The 18,283-nt window shown below is 43.6% G+C and overlaps 1 protein-coding gene across 1 annotated transcript in view; it reads right to left on the reverse strand.

Moving 5' to 3' along the window:
• Positions 1 to 18,283, reverse strand: part of CFAP61 (cilia and flagella associated protein 61) — a 267,799-nt gene that overhangs the window by 12,857 nt on the left and 236,659 nt on the right. Inside the window, exon 26 of the mRNA XM_004687139.2 lies at positions 1,285 to 1,375. Coding sequence (XP_004687196.1) covers positions 1,285 to 1,375 — 91 coding nt within the window. The remainder of the gene's footprint in view (positions 1 to 1,284; positions 1,376 to 18,283) is intronic.

An 18,283-nucleotide genomic window follows, 5' to 3' on the forward strand; every position in this document is an offset into this window, starting at 1 on the left:
TACCCCAGTTCTGTATGCACAAATAAATAAATCTTAAAAAAAAATGCAGTAACTGTGAAGCACAATAAAGCAAATCACAATGAAGTGAGGTACACTTACCTGCCAGGTTCCTACTTTGGTGTATCCTAAAGACAAGTGAGTTTGGTGTAAATTTAAAACCTAGGTTTTCCAACCTGAAGCTACTTCAGATTAGTAAATTATTGGAATTTGTCAACTTGGAACCCAGGAATAAAAGTGAAATGGGGGTGGACAGTGAGGAGAAGATACTGAGCCACAGAGTGTGGCCTGGTGTGCTCAATCCCTGTGACCCTGGCTTTGGAATGTGACACTTTTGAGTCTGAAGCTTACTGTCACTGACTTGCATGGGATACCCAGGACAGGCTACTGAAAACCTCTCAGCTTTACCTCTCTATGGGGTGAAGTGGAACTGCTGGCAGTATCCACCCACCTTGGAGGGTGCATGCTGCAGCCATTTGGGTAGGACTAAACTTGTGATCTGTATCTGTGCCGCCAACATGGCAGCATGGGGACATGTATGGGGAGGGGGGAAGGCCTTCAAGGCCTGTAAGTGTCTCAAGTGGAAATGACAACAGAGGCACACAACTTGCCAGTTTAGACAGTAAAATGAGGTGGAAGCTAAACTGCCCCTGAGTTCTTGTCTGCTGAAGCCAGGGAAAGTCTAGGGTGGAGAGTTGACCACTTTGGGGGCACAGTTGGCAACTACCCACAAGTCTGTTAATAACGCTAGTTGGAGAGAAATAACTTAATCCAAGTCTCACAACTGTTTCACTATTTACATTAAAGAGTCAAATTTCTAGCTGAGCATGGAGTCTCTGGGACACACAGCCTAATTCCAGTTAGTCCTTTATTCTTTGAGAAAGAAGTTTTGGGTAAAATCTGTCATCTGATCTCACCTGATGACATCACTTTATACCTTCTAAACAATATACATAGAAGTGTTTAGGGAATGGCTGGCAAGTACGGAGAGAAAGTAAAGGAATTCTGTCTTCACTTTGAGGGCAAGTAGATCCACTCACATCCAGTTTTCAGCCAACCCTCTAGCCAATTATGAAAATACAGTTATTTACAAAAAGGAGAAAGAAAAATGCCCCTCATAAAGGGAGTGAAATATTCCACAAACTCTACAGTTTGTTGATATGAAGGACAGTTTGTTAAAAAAATAAAGCCATAAAGTAGGAATATAGGGAAACATCTAAATGGTCAACAGCTATAACTGTTTATAATTTGCAAGGAAGAACCCACACATCTGGTAATCACTCTTACCTCGCTGGAGGTTAAGATTTGGCGTAACTCTCTTCTGAGATCAATAAAACGATCGTGAAAAAGGGCCATGCACCACGGCTCTGTGAAGTAGCTAGTGAGGAGAGAAAAGATTCAGTTAGCTGGAAACCCTCTCATTATCACTAATAAAGTATTTACCTGCTTTTTTGCCTTTATAAATTACAGTTCTGGCCCCATTGCAATCGTTTGCTCATAAAATGCCTTGTGCAACAGCCTGGCCAATCAATTTTTTAAATGGATGTTCCTGATGTAAGGCCAGGTTCCATAATTACATTTAAAGTGGTTTAATTCAGAGCTGGGGCAAGACCCAGTGAAGAATCCTGATTTTATCAGAATTTAAAAGCCTGAAGACTTGTAAAGAACGATGTCTCCATTATCTGCCCTCGTTTGAGAAAAACAGATTGCAGGATTAACTGAACTGCTGCATAAACAAATTAAATTTGGGTAGACAATAACACAAATGTTGTTCATCATTAAGGTTTCTGGATTAATAATGACCAGAAAAACAGGCCACCTCAGTGTTGCAACATGGTCTTCGTACAAGTGCACTGATGCTTAATTGAATCTCTCTTAAGAGAGCAGATCTTCTGGTGTTTATAGTCGCTAACTTTTCATTCAAATCTGTTTAAATAAATGCTTTCTTATATGGAAATGACATGGCCAGCCTTTATTTTACAAGTGATTGGTGAAAATATGATGCGTTCTTAGAATAACTAAAATGTTGCTTGGTACTTTCACTCTTACTTTGTTTTAAGATTAAGTGTCTCAAAACAGGCAACCTGACTTCTTCAGGATAAGAGACATGTCCGGGTGGAACCTACTTTGACTCAAACAGACTGCATCTTGCCCCTAAGCTGTCATGTAGTGACTTCTGGGTAGAAAATAAGCAGACTGATTCAGCAGCCTGATCTCCCCTTATTGATGATGAGGAAAGAACACCACCATCCTGTTCCCTCCTGATTGATGACTCAGGAAGAGACAGGAATGTTATCTGCTAATTGTTATTACAGATTTCTGCCTTGAAGACTCCAATCAACCAACCCAAAAGTTTCAAACAAATGACCTAAGTATAGCTAGAGCCCCTTCCCTGGCCTGGTCCACTAAAACCCCTACATGATGAGCCTGTTGGAACACACCTGAGCAGTACCCCTTGATTCTGGATCTGAATCATGATTCCTATTCTCAAACAAACGCCTTCCTATTCCGTTAGAGGCTGGTTATTTATGTCGACATTGATTACGAGGGCTTCTCTCTTTTCAGTTTGGGAGTTTGTCCTTCCTGTTACTGAGCAGATGTCATGTGAGCATCGAGGAAGAGTGCCTTCTGTTTGGTGAGAGAGGTAAAGTGCATTCTCAGCGAAGGATGGAAGGAGTTTGAAAGTCACAGATCCATTGCAAGATTAAGAATCTGCGATACAATGAGCATGGCCTGGTGCTTTATCAGTTAGTCCCTACCACCTAGTGGCTTCACCAGAATATGGCCTACATTCGGGCTGAAAGGTTTATTTTATGTTCGGGTCATATATTCATTCATCCAACTATTAATTCCACTAAACTTCACTCCATACCCCTTATGTAGCCATACTGTTCTCAGTCTAGTGGAAACAGCAGGGACCAAAACATACATCTCTGCCACTGGAACTTACATTCAGGTGACAAATAAAATATAGCTTATGAGATGGTGAGAACTGCTTAGAAGAGAATGGAAATCAGGCCACAGACACACACCTAACACCACTGACTGAATGAAGACCTGAGGGGACAGAGGGATGTGGGCCCCATGGAGATCTAGGAGATCTAGGAAAGAGCCTTTTGGATAGAGGGAACATCCCAGTGCCTAGCCAGCTCAGGAATGCAAAAAGGGCCTCCAGGAAGGGGGGGCGGGGGAGCCAGAGAGGTGCTCAGGGCAGTGATGAAGGAGAGGGTGCTCAGGGATCTGGAGTCCAGGCAGACCTGTATTGTCATTGCTTCCTGGTTGTCTGGCCCCGTGCTGGCACACTTAGGGTACTGTAGCTGTTCACCGAGTGGTGGTGCCAGAATAGTGAAGGGGGGAGCAGATTGAGCTGTCTAATTCTGTACTGCCTGTGCCAAAGTGGTTCATTCAGACAGAATAAAATCCTGCCAAACACATAGGTGACACAACAGGTGACAAAGGCCCCGAGAGGGGCAGTCTTATGAAAGGGGGAGGCTCGTGGTAGACAGTGGGGAAGTCAGAAGGCCGAGGATGAAGAGAGGCACCTTTTGGAAATCCGTCATGTCTTGCTGGCCTCGGGGGTTACTCAAGGCCGCAGAGTCTGAGTGAATGGAGTGGAGGTGAAGAGGCACCTGACTGGGATGTAGGCTCCTATTAGCCCTAACCCACACCAGATAGCCAACACCGGGCTAAGTCCTGGAGCAAAAGTGCTCATTAGTTTGGGCTGGCTGCCTCAGGAAGCACTGCCCAGCAGGAGATGAGGTGTTTTAAATACCTGTGAAAGGAATCCTTTCTTCTGATTGAGGGGGAGGGGTGGAAAGAGCTGTACCCAAAATCTTCTTAGGAAAAGTCCTACATGTAGGGATCTTCCCCAGGCCTTATAGAAATTGCTTATTTGGATGGTGACTTTTTTTTCTTTAAAAAAAAAAGATTACTTATGCTTACAGAACTGGGGTATAGGCCAGAGATGTCAGGGGTGATAGGATTCACCAGAGACAGAATGGGGAGCAGAACAGGTAGATGCACTGAAATATACTGCTGAGGGGAGCAGCGGGCATGTCAGGAGAGGTCTGCCACGCCATGTTGGTCAGCTCCCTGGTAGGGAATCGAACTCATGCTGCAGTGGCTCTGGAGAGCTTCATAATGCTGTGCTTTAACCCGTTGTGTCACCAGGGAGAGCCCTAATGTATTTTATTTCTAAGAGCAGTTTTAGGTGGACAGAATAACCAAGAATAATCAAGCAGAAAGTACAGCGAATCCTCATATACTCTTTCCTTTCCTTATTATTAACACTAGTGAGCCACATCTGTTACAGTAGATGAACCAATGTCAATGCATTATTATTAAGTCCACAGTCTACACTGGGATTCATGTGTTGTATTGTATATTCTTTGGGTGTGACAAATGCATAATGACACATACTCACATTACAGAATCATACAGAAAAGTTTCCCTGCTCTAAAAATATGCTGCACAAATTTACATTTTAGGATATTGACTTATTAAGAGAAAAAGGAGTCATGTCACAAATTTATAGAGTATTTGAGAAACCCTATTTTTCTGTATTTCTCTCAGAAATAGTCACTTTTTCATGACAAAACACTATAACTTGCACACTTGCTAGCTGTTTTTTCCCTTAGACCAATGACTGTGTGGCTTGAGGCTTTCGTTTCCTACGGTTTGGGATCTGGGGTTCAGCTTAGAATGAAATCTACTTGAGTTTCTAGTTGCTGTAACGTGCAGGGGAGGCTTTGCTTTAGAGGGACTTTTTAAGTATAAGTATTACACCTTGCTAAACACTCCCGCATTTTAGTTATACAAACCAAACCATACATAGAGATGGGATGAGGTTTGTTCACTGAGAATTCAGAACCAGATTTCTTATGGACACAGAGGCCATTATATGCTAAATGTCCTCATTCAAAAGACCTCTCACGTGGGCAAAGGCATCTCAGTAGCGGGCAGCCTGGACCTTTTCCTTCCAGCAGGTGCCAAGTTATTTTATTCAACCTTGAGCACATTAAATTCCATTTTGGAAAAATATGAAATGGGCTTGGCTTGCATTATAGTTCCTGTTTGATCCTACATGGGAAGAACAATGCGCAAACCTCAATGGCAAAGGACACCCAAACTACTAAGTTGTGGAGCTTCTGATGTCCTTCCTCCATGGGGAGTAGGGGGTATAGAGGCTGGGGTGGGGGTTCTGGACAGGGGTGAAGCTAATGGAGATCAAGTCAGGGGCACAGGCTAAGTGCTTCTAGCTTAGAATTCTCCTGCCCTGCACCCTGGCTCCCTCTGCCACCTCCTCCCTGCAGATGTTCTAAGATTGTCACTTGTCCCCTCCAAAAGCCCTCCACCAATGACCCATGCACCTGAAAGACTTTGTCCGTGAGATCTTGGATAATGGTCAGAAGACACTTTCCCACAGCTGCATCTTCTCTAGCACCATCCAGTGTCCAATGCCAACACCAAACTCTTCCTTGAAGCTACCCCCGACCTGAGTGCTTGCACTCACTTCTCTACGCTGTTTCCACTGCTCGGGGCACTCTGGCCTGCAGGAGAGCCTTCCTGGCTCCTGTCTTGCTCTGTTAAGCACTGCGCACTCTGTGTCCACACAGCATCAGGGACTGGTCCTCTGAAGCCTGAAGGGACGGGTGGGGCCCAGCTTCTAGCCCTAGGGTGAGGGCAGGGGTCAGAGGAGAATGCTTTTCTCTCCTCTCGAGGGGAGGGAAGTAACCCCATTTAGGGGAAGGCCCGAGGTCCTCCTCTGAGTTACCCAAGAAACATGGAAGCCTTCTTTATTAAAATTAGAAAACCTCTAATTTAACAAAACTCATTTTGCAACTGATTGTGAGATTGAGTCAAAGATGATCTCCTTTTGCTGATGTAAAGATGGTAGAAAGACATTTTACTTGATGAAAAGTTTGCGGTCTAGACTTCTCCTGCAATTGGATGACTTCTGTGCTTTAGTTTCTGTCCTCCATGGGAGAAAGAAAAGCACCTGGGATCCTTGCCCAGGTGGGTGCAGGGGGGTCAGGTCTGCAAACAGCTCTGTGTGTTCTGGATGATTAGAATGAGTGGTGACCTTTCATGAAAATGTAAGTTTCATGAATATTGTTAATTTTTTAAAAAACCATAGAAAATATTAACTTCCTTCTCAAGTCATATTCAAAAAGGGGAGACAAACAGGAATCACTAAGTACCTTCCTAGGTGGCCACCTAGAAATCTTCTGGAGAGAAGTTCAGGTAAGAAATAAATGTGTGGATATTACAAAAACCCTCTCTATGGGAGAAAAAGTTCACACAATCCCCAGGGTCCAAATAGAAGGCACTATTGGCTCTGTTCACTTTGCCAGTGGCTGGCCTGTGAGGAATTAAATTCTCCAACACTATTGCAAATAATACACTTTTCTCAGAAGCCCTGAGAGATGTCGACTCGTGGAACTCAATTAACCATTTCTGGTCGATACGGTCCAATCATTAAGCAATTGATCAGACTTCTCCTCGTCTGGTTATTCAGGCTGTTCTATTGACAAAATCAGAGAAACTGGGTCGGGATCTGGTAAGCAGCTTAACCACTGGCCACACAGAGGCTGAGAAAAGCAAATCGACGTGACATGCAGGAAGAACTTGTATTCATGGGCCTTAAATAAAAAGTGCCCGTGTAAGGGAAAAGAAATGGGGACAAAAGGCATTGCTCTTTCAAGTCCTGCATGCTAACTCCAAGGCCAAGGCCTGCCAGCAGACAAAGAGGAAAAGGGAGCTGCAGAAAAGCGGCACCTATGGCCTGGCATGCGCAGATGCACCTGCAAAGTGAGAAACTAAGTGGGGAAGTAGGTGGGCGGGCAGGGGAAAAACACCCACTTGCTGCTCTCAGGCCTGTAGGGAAGCTCCGGCTGCTCTCACACTGGCCCTGCGCTTTGCATGAGCAGAAACCTTGCTAAGAGTTGCCTTTTTTCCACGTGGAACTGTAGCTTGCCTTCGAGAATGATGCTCTGGTTGTTCAGATCCTCTCTTGGGCAGACATCATGCTTGCCGAGGACAGAGGATTCATTCTCTCCCCACAGCGCCCGCCTGGAAGCCGAGAGTGTCAGCCACTCTACTGTGACTGAAGCGCCTGCCGGCCCTTGTTGCTCCGTTTACATTTGATACACAGAAGGTAGGAGGTGACAAACGTTATGGTGCACAGATACACCATTGCTGACAGATACCCTCAGGGGCCAGGGATGACCTCTCGATGTGTTTGCTTTGGCCTGCAAATTGGATTTTCAGCATTTCTTTAAAAGACCAGGTAGGGATGTGGATGTTCCTTGTTACATGGCAGCAAACAGCAACTTTGATGCCCTCTGATTTTCTGCTTTTGTCTCCAGCCTTGCTGGCATCGCTCACCTTCCTGGACCACTGTGACTGGGTGTGCCAGGTCTGGCTAAAGGGCCTGGGTGACTTGGAGACAGGTTTATAAAACCTTTTCTGAAGACACACCACCCTCTGTCCCCTCCAACAAAGCATCCATGGTCTCCTCCTCAAGGTTGGTGCTAGAATACATAGGCCTCATCCCATTTTCCTTTCTTCTTCCTCCCTTGCTCAACTCTTGAGGCATTTCAAAGCCATTTCTTCATCTCCAACACCCACTTTGCTCTGGCCTTCTGTTCTGTACTGCCTCAATTCACCCCTCAGCAAATACTTGTCTCTTCCCCATTGTGTTTCATGAGGACTTTTCTTTTCTCTCTTTCCTCTCTCCTAGGAATCTTCTACAGTTTCTAACTTCGATGGTGGCAAATGGCAAGGAAGGGGAGGCTCCCCACTGCTGTTTTTTGCCATTAATCAGTTGCAGTCACTACATGCCAGCCTCTGCCAGGCACTGAGGGTACCAGAGTAAAGATTTGGTTTCCATCCTGACATGCACACTAAAGAGGTGGAAGTGTTAGAGAAGCTTCTGGTGGCATAGCGCAGAGGGTACATTCAGGAAGGCCGAGGCCAGAGTGTGGGCAGCCAGGAATGAAAGTGCGGCCTGACCTTAGTTTTCTGTTCCTTTTGTAGCTGCATTCCTAAGTCTGCCTCATTTGGGTTCATGTGTGCCAAAGTTCACTCATCTGGTATTGCACCCATTTTTGCATGGTTATTACTGATCACTTCAAAAATGTTTTGATTGATTTACTTATGTTTAAACTTTAAGCTTGAAATAACTACTTCTGCTTTATCCTAAGGAATACCTGTAAAATAACAGCTTTGATGTGTTCGTGTACTGCCCCCCTCCCCCACTTATTGACATTGTCCCACTGTCAGTAAGAGGTGTGGCTCCACCACCTAAGGTTTCTTGCCTCTCACCTGGGGGGCCCCCTTCCCCTCCCCACTGGGGACCATCAGTTTCTATTGTGGATGGATGGTGCGCCGTGGCAGCCATCTGGGGTCATAAGCCACAGTACTGTGCTAAAGACTTTCTACCTATCATCTCACTTCATCCCTCTGACGTGGGAATTTCTGGCCCATTTTACAAATGAGGACATAGATGAGGGAAGTTAAATGACTTGCCCAAGTACACAGCTAACAAGTAGCTTTCTTGAGTCTTAGTGATCTCAAAGTTGCTCATACTTTAAACAATGGCACAGCCAAATCTCATTTTCTTATGCGCATTCCTGAGCCTTTTCTGGCAACTTTCTGAATTATCCCAGTTTCCTCGGCTTCCCTTGGATTAGCTAAAATTGGATTTGATTGCCGTTGTAGAAATTGAAAAATAACTGTGACTTTTAAGAGGTATAGCTATACTTTTTTCATATTCAGAAAGTCTAGGTGGAATATCCAGGTCTGGCAGTTCCACAGGCTTCAGATCACAGCTCTATCGATACAGGGCCTTGGCCTTATGGTAGAACATGACTATGCGCCCTCCTCCTCATATATGCTGCTCACATGGAGGCTGGGAGAGTCTTTCTCATCTCTCTTGAGGAGAATTCCTAGAAGTTTCACAAAGCAATTCTGTTTCTTTTTTGTTTTTCATAAATTTTAAAAAAGATTTATTTATTTATGCATACAGAACTAGGGTACAAGCCAGGGGTGCAGGGGCAGAGAGAGGAGTCACCAGAGACAGAGTGGGGAGCAGAACAGGCAGATCAACAAAGTACACTGCTGAGGGGAGCAGCGGGCCGGTCAGGAGAGGTCTGCTGTGCCATGTGGGTCACCTCAGGGCGGGGATCGAATTCACACTGAAGTGGCTGCGGCCAGCTTGCAGTGCTGTGTCCCTCACCACCAGGGAGGGCCCAACAATTCTGTTTCTATCTTACTAGTCAACACTGGCTTCCTTGTCCACAGGTGAGACAGCAATCATTGTGATTTATTTTAGGGACAATTTGCCTACATGGATCCTATGAATGAGGGTTGTTTTGAACAAACAGAAATAGGATACTGTGTTTGTTATAAGGCCCGATAGAGTTCAAAGAACCTACCTTTATTTTTTTTAAGGTTTATTTTTATTTTTTCAGATAAGGACTGGGGTGTAGGTAGGGTGGGGAGAGGATTCACCAGAGACAGAATGGGGAGCAGAACATGCTCACTGACTGAAATACACTGCTGAGAGGAGCAGCAGGAGAGACAGGAGAAAGAAAGGTCTGCTGTGCCATGTGGACCAGCTCCCAGGCCAGGGGTCGAACTCGTGCTGCAGTGGCTGGTGATGGCTTGATAGTACTGAGATTTTAACCCCTGTGCCACTAGGGAGGGCCCCCCCGCATCTACTTTTAACAAAAATCTTTTAAGTTCATGAAAATTGGAAGAATATATTTAGTTGGTGTTCCCAGAATTAGAACTTATCTGTTCCTCTAGATTCAAATTTCTCCTAAAACTAACCATTCTGGAAAACACACACACACACATACACACAAACATTTTCCACATGTGAAGCCCCTTCCAACACCAAGGATGAGCCAGTCTGGTGTTCTCAGAGCTCTCCCTGTCTCCATCTGGCTTAAATGCAGAGAAGAGGGGCAATTTGTGTTGACGTAGTCAGGCTGCATTCTGGCCATTTTGTTCTGTCCATGAGAAAGTGGACTTGTGCATTTCCATGCAATTTTTAGAAATAAGAATAGGAAGAAATAAATATTTCCAGTTAACCTGAGGTTTGCTGGGAAATTGAATTATACATTTCTATGGCAGTGGGGTTTACTCAGGGACGCCACGTGTGACTGGAGCAGACACAGGTCTGTGACACACTGTGAGCTAAAGGACCCAAAACCGAAATACACAGCGAACATTTCCTGCCCAACTTCAGTTTGCCAGCATCTATGGCTAGTCAATTTATTGTTTCAAGGCAGACTGACAAAGGTAGGCTAGTGATTTTGAAAGCAAAACTGACTGGTTATTTGCTAACCAATTCTCATTATCACCTGCTAAAGATCTAGATAACAGAAAATAAAGTCTCCTCTGGAGATAATTTGACCATGGCTTTGTTATTACAATCCAGAACTGGCCTCAACAGAGAATGAATGTTTACTGCTCTAAGTAAAAACCAGCTTATAGTGCACTGGCAGAAAAACCAAACTTTAATCTTTGGCAGACATCAGCCATATGCTGATCAGGGTGTGATCCCCAGCAGGGGTGTCCACCAGTTACACAGGGGAACCTAGCAGCCCAGAAGCTAACACTATTGGGTGAAGCCAGATGCTTTTGGGGACCTGGTCTGGTGCAAAGGTGCTGAGACACTGCAGTGGAGGGTCCCCTCTGCTCAGTCTTTGAATGCTGCTGTCTGGTGGGGGCTGATGGGACTGGTGTGGCTGACCTGTGCTATGTCTCCATCAGGAGAGCCTAGCCAGCCCAATGGCCCAGGCACCCCAACACAGAAGCCTCTCAAGCACAAGTTTTTCTTAAGCACCTGGGTGTCTATAAGAACACAGTATCCCCAGAGCACATTTGTCTTGAAGTGGTGTCCACATCCAGTTTGTCCTAAGACTGCCTCACACCTAAGTCTTGGCTTTCAAAAATAAGCTTCTTAAGAAATAATCTGAAAGATCTGCCTGCCATCTGTTTGCTGTTCCAAATCCTGGATTGTTGGTGCAGGAAAAGTTGCGCTTCCTCTTAGAAAATGGAGTATAATCTGCCCATTTTTTGATTGGATTGCTTACTTTCAGCTAAAAAGGCACTTCTCCAAAGAGGAAATGCAAATGGCTAACAGGTATATGAAAAAAATATCTGACACCACTTATAATCAGGGAAATGCAAATCAAAACCACAATGAGATATCTTCTTACACCAGGAAGAATGACCCACATTAAAAAAACAAGCAACAACAAATGTTGGCGAGGATGTAGAGAAAAAAGAAACTCTCCTACAGGGCTGGTGGGAATGCAAACTGGTCCAACCGCTATGGAAAGCTGTGTGGATGTTTCTCAAATTACTAAAAATGGAGCTTCCTTCTAACTCAGCAATTCCACTCCTAGGGAAAGGACACAAAAACAATTCAAAAAGGTACCTGCACCCCCATATTTATCGCAGCACAGGTAAGATATTGAACAAACTAAATGCCCAAAATGGATAAGTGGATCAAGCGGATGTGGTACATACACACAATGGAAGACTAGTCAGCAATCAAAGCAGATAAACTAATGCCATTCACAGCAACATGGGTGAAGTTAGAAGGGATCATAGTCAGTGAAATAAGCCAGTGAAAAATATCAGATAGGAAGAATACAGGGGAACCAAATAAGTGACCAGGAAGAAAAAATAATAACAACAATAATAACAATAATAAAACAAACAAAACTAACAAACTACCATAAACCAGAGACCTTCTGCCAGGAAGAGGAAGGAAAAGGGTTCAAAGCAGGGAAGAGCACAGAGGACCAATGTGATGGTTCATGGATGACTTGGTGATGGCAATTTTTTTGGGATTCCACCTAAAAGGAGAAAGCATACAAGCATACATTGTACCCAAATGAACAATGATGTAAAGAATTTAAAAGAATAATAAAATTCAAAATAAAAAGAAAATGGAGTGTGTTTATCTTATGAAACTTACAAATCTAACCACTGATTACATTTCCCTCCTTGCTTTGACCTTGAAGAAACTCAAAGTCAAGTACATGGACTTACTAAAGACCTCAGTTGGAGTGTTTGCTCTTTTCACCTTGGCTCAATGGAATGTTGCTATCCTGCCGTTAGTTCCCCATTTACTGATAACTCCTTTTTATTTTATATTAAATCTGTCACATGTGAGCTCCTGTAATCTTGAACTAAAAAGCTTTGCTTCTCCTGGCTCAGTCTTCCTATCTGTAAAGTGGGGAAAATCATGATCCTTACCTTAAAGAGTTACTATCAGAACTCAAGGAGGACTCCAGGTGTTTGTATTAGTATTACTAATACCAATACTAATCATCATTCCATTGTAGGTATTTGTGTAGGGCGTCTAAATATTTTTCTGGTGTGAATTAGCAACTATATAAATGATTAACATATATACTTTTGATTGCTATTTAATTGCCAGAAAGTCTTTGACATACTACAATTTTTCTCCTCAGGAAATGCTTTTCCTACATTTAGATATATCTGCACACATTAGCATAGCTGTAGTTTTATCACAGTAATTAATTTTAGTTGCAATAAAAATAAAGACTTCCTAACAAGCCTTCACACAGTTTTGCCATGCACCAAAGAGGTATATGGAAATAAATGGAAATTACAAAGGAATAGTTAAACTAAGAGCTAGATATAATTGTTGGCCTGAGTTGATGGCTGTTAAATAAAAAGCATCAAATGGAGTTCCCAATTTTGCCTGTTTATTTTGTTCAGGGAGCCAGTTAAGATCAACCCTGTGCTCATAGGAGGTATTAAGACAGCAAAGAAAACAGGCCGGAGGAAGGTCAGGCACCCCAAAACCCCAGTGGACTGGATTTCCTTTTGATCTGCCTTTTTGACTAACTTACCAGAGAAACTGAGTTTTCCTATAGAAATAGCATCATTGGTATATACTAAAGGTAAGGCATGGCTATCTGTTGTCTGCCCAGACATTTCCCTGAGGTGGGATCTGGGTTTGGCAGTTTCTCCCCGCACCACCTGGATTCAGTTGTTGGGGCTTGGGTCTAACCTGCTATCTTGCTCTAAGTATCTTCCCTTTAACCCCATCTGCGGTATTTCTTTGCACATGGCTGATTTATTCTGGACTGCATTAATTGCACGGGCACAATTAATGTAGTGAGTGCCTTGGAAGTTGTCCAGCTATGGACATTGGTTTGTTATATAAATTCAGGACTAAGAGTATGAGGCAAGGTTATCATTTAATTCTGTAGAAAAGGGAAAGCTCTTAGTGCTTCTGCTTCCTTTCCTGTGTCCCTCTCCTCTTATTCTGCTCCTCTCTTCATAGAAAGCACAACCATTTTCCTTTAATTAGGCTGCAGAGAGCACAGCCTAGCATTAGGCCACTCAGCCTTGCTCAGAGCCATGGCCATTTCCTATCTATTTTCTGTAGGAAAAGAAAAAAAGTGTATATGCACATATAAGCTCTACATGTTTGGAAGGGGGGGGGGAACAAAGGAACCAGGTGGAATTACCTTTTGTGAGACTGAAGCTGCAAGAACTAGCAAACCTCAGAAAGCAAGATATTTTGCTGCCTCATTATTCCTTTGGCTAAATGAACTGCTCTTCAAATTTGCAAAGAGCGCTTAGTAGAAATGTCATTCACTAGTACAGAATAATACTGCATGTTTAAAATATGTTTGCAATAAATAAGTCATGTATGTGTAATAATTCCTTCCCACAACAGCGTCCTGTCTAATTAATATAATTATTATCACTGAAACTTTTTCAGATGTAATGACACTTCACTTTCCTTGTTACTCTGTTTTCAAGTTTGTAGTTTGCAAAAAAAGCAAGCATAAAACTTCAACATATTCTGTTATATGTTCATCACATATTCCTTTTGCTTACATTCCTAAATGTATGAGAATCTGTAAATCCATGATGATATAGATAATGAAAAAATAAACTAATGGAGATGAAGGGACAGCTCTTCTTTATCATTGAAAGTTAAGGAATAAATATAGAATGAGTGATGGAATGAGAAAAATCACCCTTTGGCAAACAAAACAGTTCTCTCAGGCAAGAACTGACTCTGGGTGTCAAAATTAGTGGCAGGGAAGAATCATGAAAATGCATCTATTTATATCTAAATTTAGCATATTTCCAGGCTCTCAATCACTAACTGATTGCAAAAATAAAAGTTGCACATTTTCAGCAGAGAAACTTGCAGCCCACATTCTGACCAGGGACCACAGTAGAAAAAGAGAAAGAGCTCATTGCATGCCTCCTGATCTGACGCACGGGGACACGTCACTTCTGTGGATCCTGACAAGAACCAGAAATGAATTGCGTGGAAACACCAAACAGACAAATCCAAATTGGTGCACTTTTCACGAAATACCTGGCCTGTGTCTTTCATAAGTGAAGGCTTGTCAAAGTTAAAGGATGAAGACCCTTTCTAGGTTAAAGATTAAGGGGACACAAAGAATGTAACTGCGGGAAAATGCATTGATCTTAGTCAAAAGAAGGTCAGCAATGAGACCACTAGCAAAATTTGAATGACTGAATATTCAAATTTGTATTCATGTCATTTAAAAAATTTGACAACTGTACTATGGTTCTGCCGTGATGTCATTATTCTAAGGAACAAGCTACTGAAGAATTTAAAGAACATGGTATCTACAATGAATATTTTCAGGCGTCAGTAAAAAAAGTGAAGTCTTTCATCCATAAAGTGTGTGTGTGTGTATGCAGAGAGAGAGAAAGAATGATAAAGCATGTGTGGTAAAGCCTTAACATTCAGGGAATTTAAGTGATGTTATACCCAGCTATTCTTTGATCTAGTTATGTAAACTTTTGGACATTTGGAGTTACTTTGAAACACAAAGTTCTAAGAAATCACTAATTGTTTGGTCTCCTTATTGTATTACTCTTAAAAAAATATTTATTTACTCATGCATAGAACTGGAGTACAGTCCAGAGATGGGGGTGGAGGGGGGTAAGAAGAATCATTAGACACAGAGTGGGGAGCAGAACAGGCAGATCTACTGAAATACACTGCTGAGGGAGCAGTGGGCAGGCAGGAGAGGTCTGCTGAGCTATATGAGTCAGATCCCTGCCAGGGATCAAACTCCTGCTGCAGTGGTTGCAGACAGCTTCACAGTGTTGTGCTTTAACCCACTGCACCACCAGAAAGGACCCCTTATTGTATTACTCTTAGTAAAGAAGTGATCATGGAGTTAAGTTTTTAAATCTGCACCCTATGGATTTTTTACTGCTTAACTAAGTCTCTTTTCTTTACTTTCTTTTTAAGATTTTTAAAAAAGATTTATTTGTTTCTGCACACAGAACTGGTGTATAGGCCAGAGGTTTAGGGGCAGTGAGAGGATTCACCAGAGACAGAGTGGGGAGCAGAACAGGCAGATCAACGAAGTACACTGCTGAAGGGAGCAGTGGGTGGGCCAGGAGAGGTCTGCCACGCCATTGGATCTCCTCCAGGGCGGGGATCGAGCTCATGCTCAGGTGGCTTTAGCTTCTTAGTGCTGTGCTTTAACCTGCTGTGCCACCAGGGAGTGCCCTTTCTTTTTCTTTTTGTTTTTTAAGATTTTAAAATTTATTTTATTTTTGCCCCGGTAGAAGAACTGAGGTGCAGGTCAGAGATGGAGGGGGTAGGTGAGTGGGGAGCAGAACAGCGGAGTCACTGAAATCCACTGCCAAGGGTACAGCAGGAGAAACAGGAGAGGACTGCTGTGCCACATGGGTCAGCTCCCTGGCCGGGCATTGAACTCAGGCAGTTGCGATGAGCCATTGAGGTGGTTGTGTTATTTAACCCCGAGGTCAACAGGGAGGTCCTAGACCAGGTTCCTGAGGGCTTTATACACACGGTGTGCATTGTGAGTGCGGGACAGGGGGACATAGGGACGGAGCTGAGCCCACCAGGCTGTTAGGTGCAAGACAATCTGGACTTTCAGAAAGAGATTCATCATGAAGTATCAGAGGCCTTTTCTTAGAAGTGGAGAGGACATGAGATTACACATCTTGGAGACCTTCTAGTTTCATAGGTAAGAAAACAGGTCGCAACCGCCACCTACCACAGCGTCTATTTCCAGAACCACTGGTCAACTGTGGCTGCTGAGCGCTCGCAATGAGGCTGAACAGAGATGTGCTGCAAGTGTGAAATACACAGTGGATTTTGGAGACTTCATATAAAAAAGGAGACTATAAAATGTCTTGTAAATTTTTCTTATCTTTAACTGATCAAATATAATAAGTTTGAATATATTGGGGTAAATCAAAAAGTATTATTAAAATCAATTTCATCTCTTTTATGTTTTAATGTGATTATGAAAAATCTTAAATTGCACATGTGGTTCACATTATATTTCTATTCGACAGCACTGCTCCAGATAAAAAGAAGAGAAAAACAAACAACCAATGTCCTCGCTGAGACGTATTCTAAGTGCAAAGACAAATACAACTTGGGTTTTACATCCAGCGGCTCTCCAGTAAGAAAAGAGACAGGTAAAAAAGATAATTATAAAACTGGGCATAATAAAGCTCTATTGGTAAACTGCTGGAAGCTCACAGCAGAAGCTCCAGGAAAAACCTATCTAAGCACTAGAAGGGGATAGGTGTTCCAGGCAGAGGGAAGGAACAGCATAGGGAAAGCGTGGGGACACAAACCATGCAGGGAATTCTGGGAACAACAAATGGTGTGTGGCCTTCACATCAGGTCAGGTGGGATACAAAGTGGTAGGACAGCAGAGCCCACAGAAAATGAAGTGGAAATGTCTGGTTGGCCAGGTTGACAGAGCAGGGGCTGAGTAGATCAGAGCCTCAAGAGAGGAGAGGTGGCTCAAGAAAGAGGTGACTGAGAAAGAGGGGCTCAAAGGACTGAAGACAAAATCAGAAAAATACCAGTATTTCATGGGGCTGGTAGGGTGGGGGCAAGGGACAAAGGGAGGTGCTGGAGCAAAGCATCAGGAATATAGGGAAAGAATTGCTGACTGAAGGCCACTGGAGCCTACCTAGGTTAAGCTAAGTTATGGTAATTTAGTTGCTGCAGTAGGGGAGAACAAGGCACCAGGGGTATCTTGGTAAAAAGGGCTTATTGCAGCGTCTGCACTTGGGTGGGCTTAAGTTGTATAGCTCCAGGTCTGCTGATTGGTAGGGGGCTAGTGAGTGGATATCTTTTCATTTCTATCCAGGAGGATTAAAAGCAGGGTTCTAGGGGGCCCTCCCTGCTGGCGCAGCGGGTTAAAGCACTGCACTAAGAAGCTGAAACCACTTCCGCATGAGTTCGATTCCTGCCCTGGAGGTGACCCACATGGTGCGGCAGACCTCTCCTGACCCGCCCACTGCTCCCCTCAGCAGTGTACTTCATTGATCTGCCTGTTCTGCTCCCCACTCTGTCTCTGGTGAAGGCTTTCGCCACCCCTGAGTCTCTGGCCTGTACCCCAGTTCTGTATGCACAAATAAATAAATCTTTAAAAAAAAAAAAAAAGCAGGGTTCTAGGTTTTTTTGGTCAAATACAAAAGGTGTTCAGTTGTAGCTCAGGCAGGGTGTCAAAGAGGCCTACTCTGATCTGTGTGTTTGGGGAGCACTATTGCCATTTTTCACTTTCTTCAAATGGACACAGGAAGCTGAGATGAGAAAGTGGAAACACCATCATCTGCTTCTCAGAGATGAAGCTCTAGGATCCGTTCCTTGCGAAGACCCGCAAACCCTTAGCTTCTTCCCTGTCTGCCTGCTTCTCTCTGGTACCTGAGCAGTTGAATAGGGTAGTAAAGTGTCGCCCAGGCTGCCTGGTCTCACTTCACAATAACCCTGCCAGGTCTCTAATGTATGCATAGCATTGCCTGGCATCTCAAACCCTTCCTTGGTGAGCTCCCTGTTTTGCTCTCTGAGATGCCTTTTGATCTCTCAAACACGAAGCACTCCTTTTTGCTTTTCTCTGCTCTCAGCTGATGGCCATGCTTTATTGAGAAAACGGAAATAGTGGTAAACTCCTTTATCTTTTCACTCCCAAACATCCTGACCCACCTCATTCTGTCCCACGGCTACCTCCCAGCGGTTCCCACAGAGAAAACAGGACAGCTCTGACCCTCGCCCATCTCTCTTCCACATCATGTATTTGCTTACAAATATGGTTCCCTATTTCTCCTCTTTAACAAACCCTCTCTTGACACCATTTTCCCCTCCAAGGTATCCCCCAGTTTTCTACTTTATGTCATGGAAAACTCCAAATTGGGTGCTATTTGCTATATCTTCCGCCCCTCAGGTTACATCCTC

Source organism: Condylura cristata, unplaced genomic scaffold (genome assembly GCF_000260355.1).
Source record: "Condylura cristata isolate star-nosed mole 26May11 unplaced genomic scaffold, ConCri1.0 scaffold00022, whole genome shotgun sequence".
Classification (NCBI taxonomy): domain Eukaryota; kingdom Metazoa; phylum Chordata; class Mammalia; order Eulipotyphla; family Talpidae; genus Condylura; species Condylura cristata.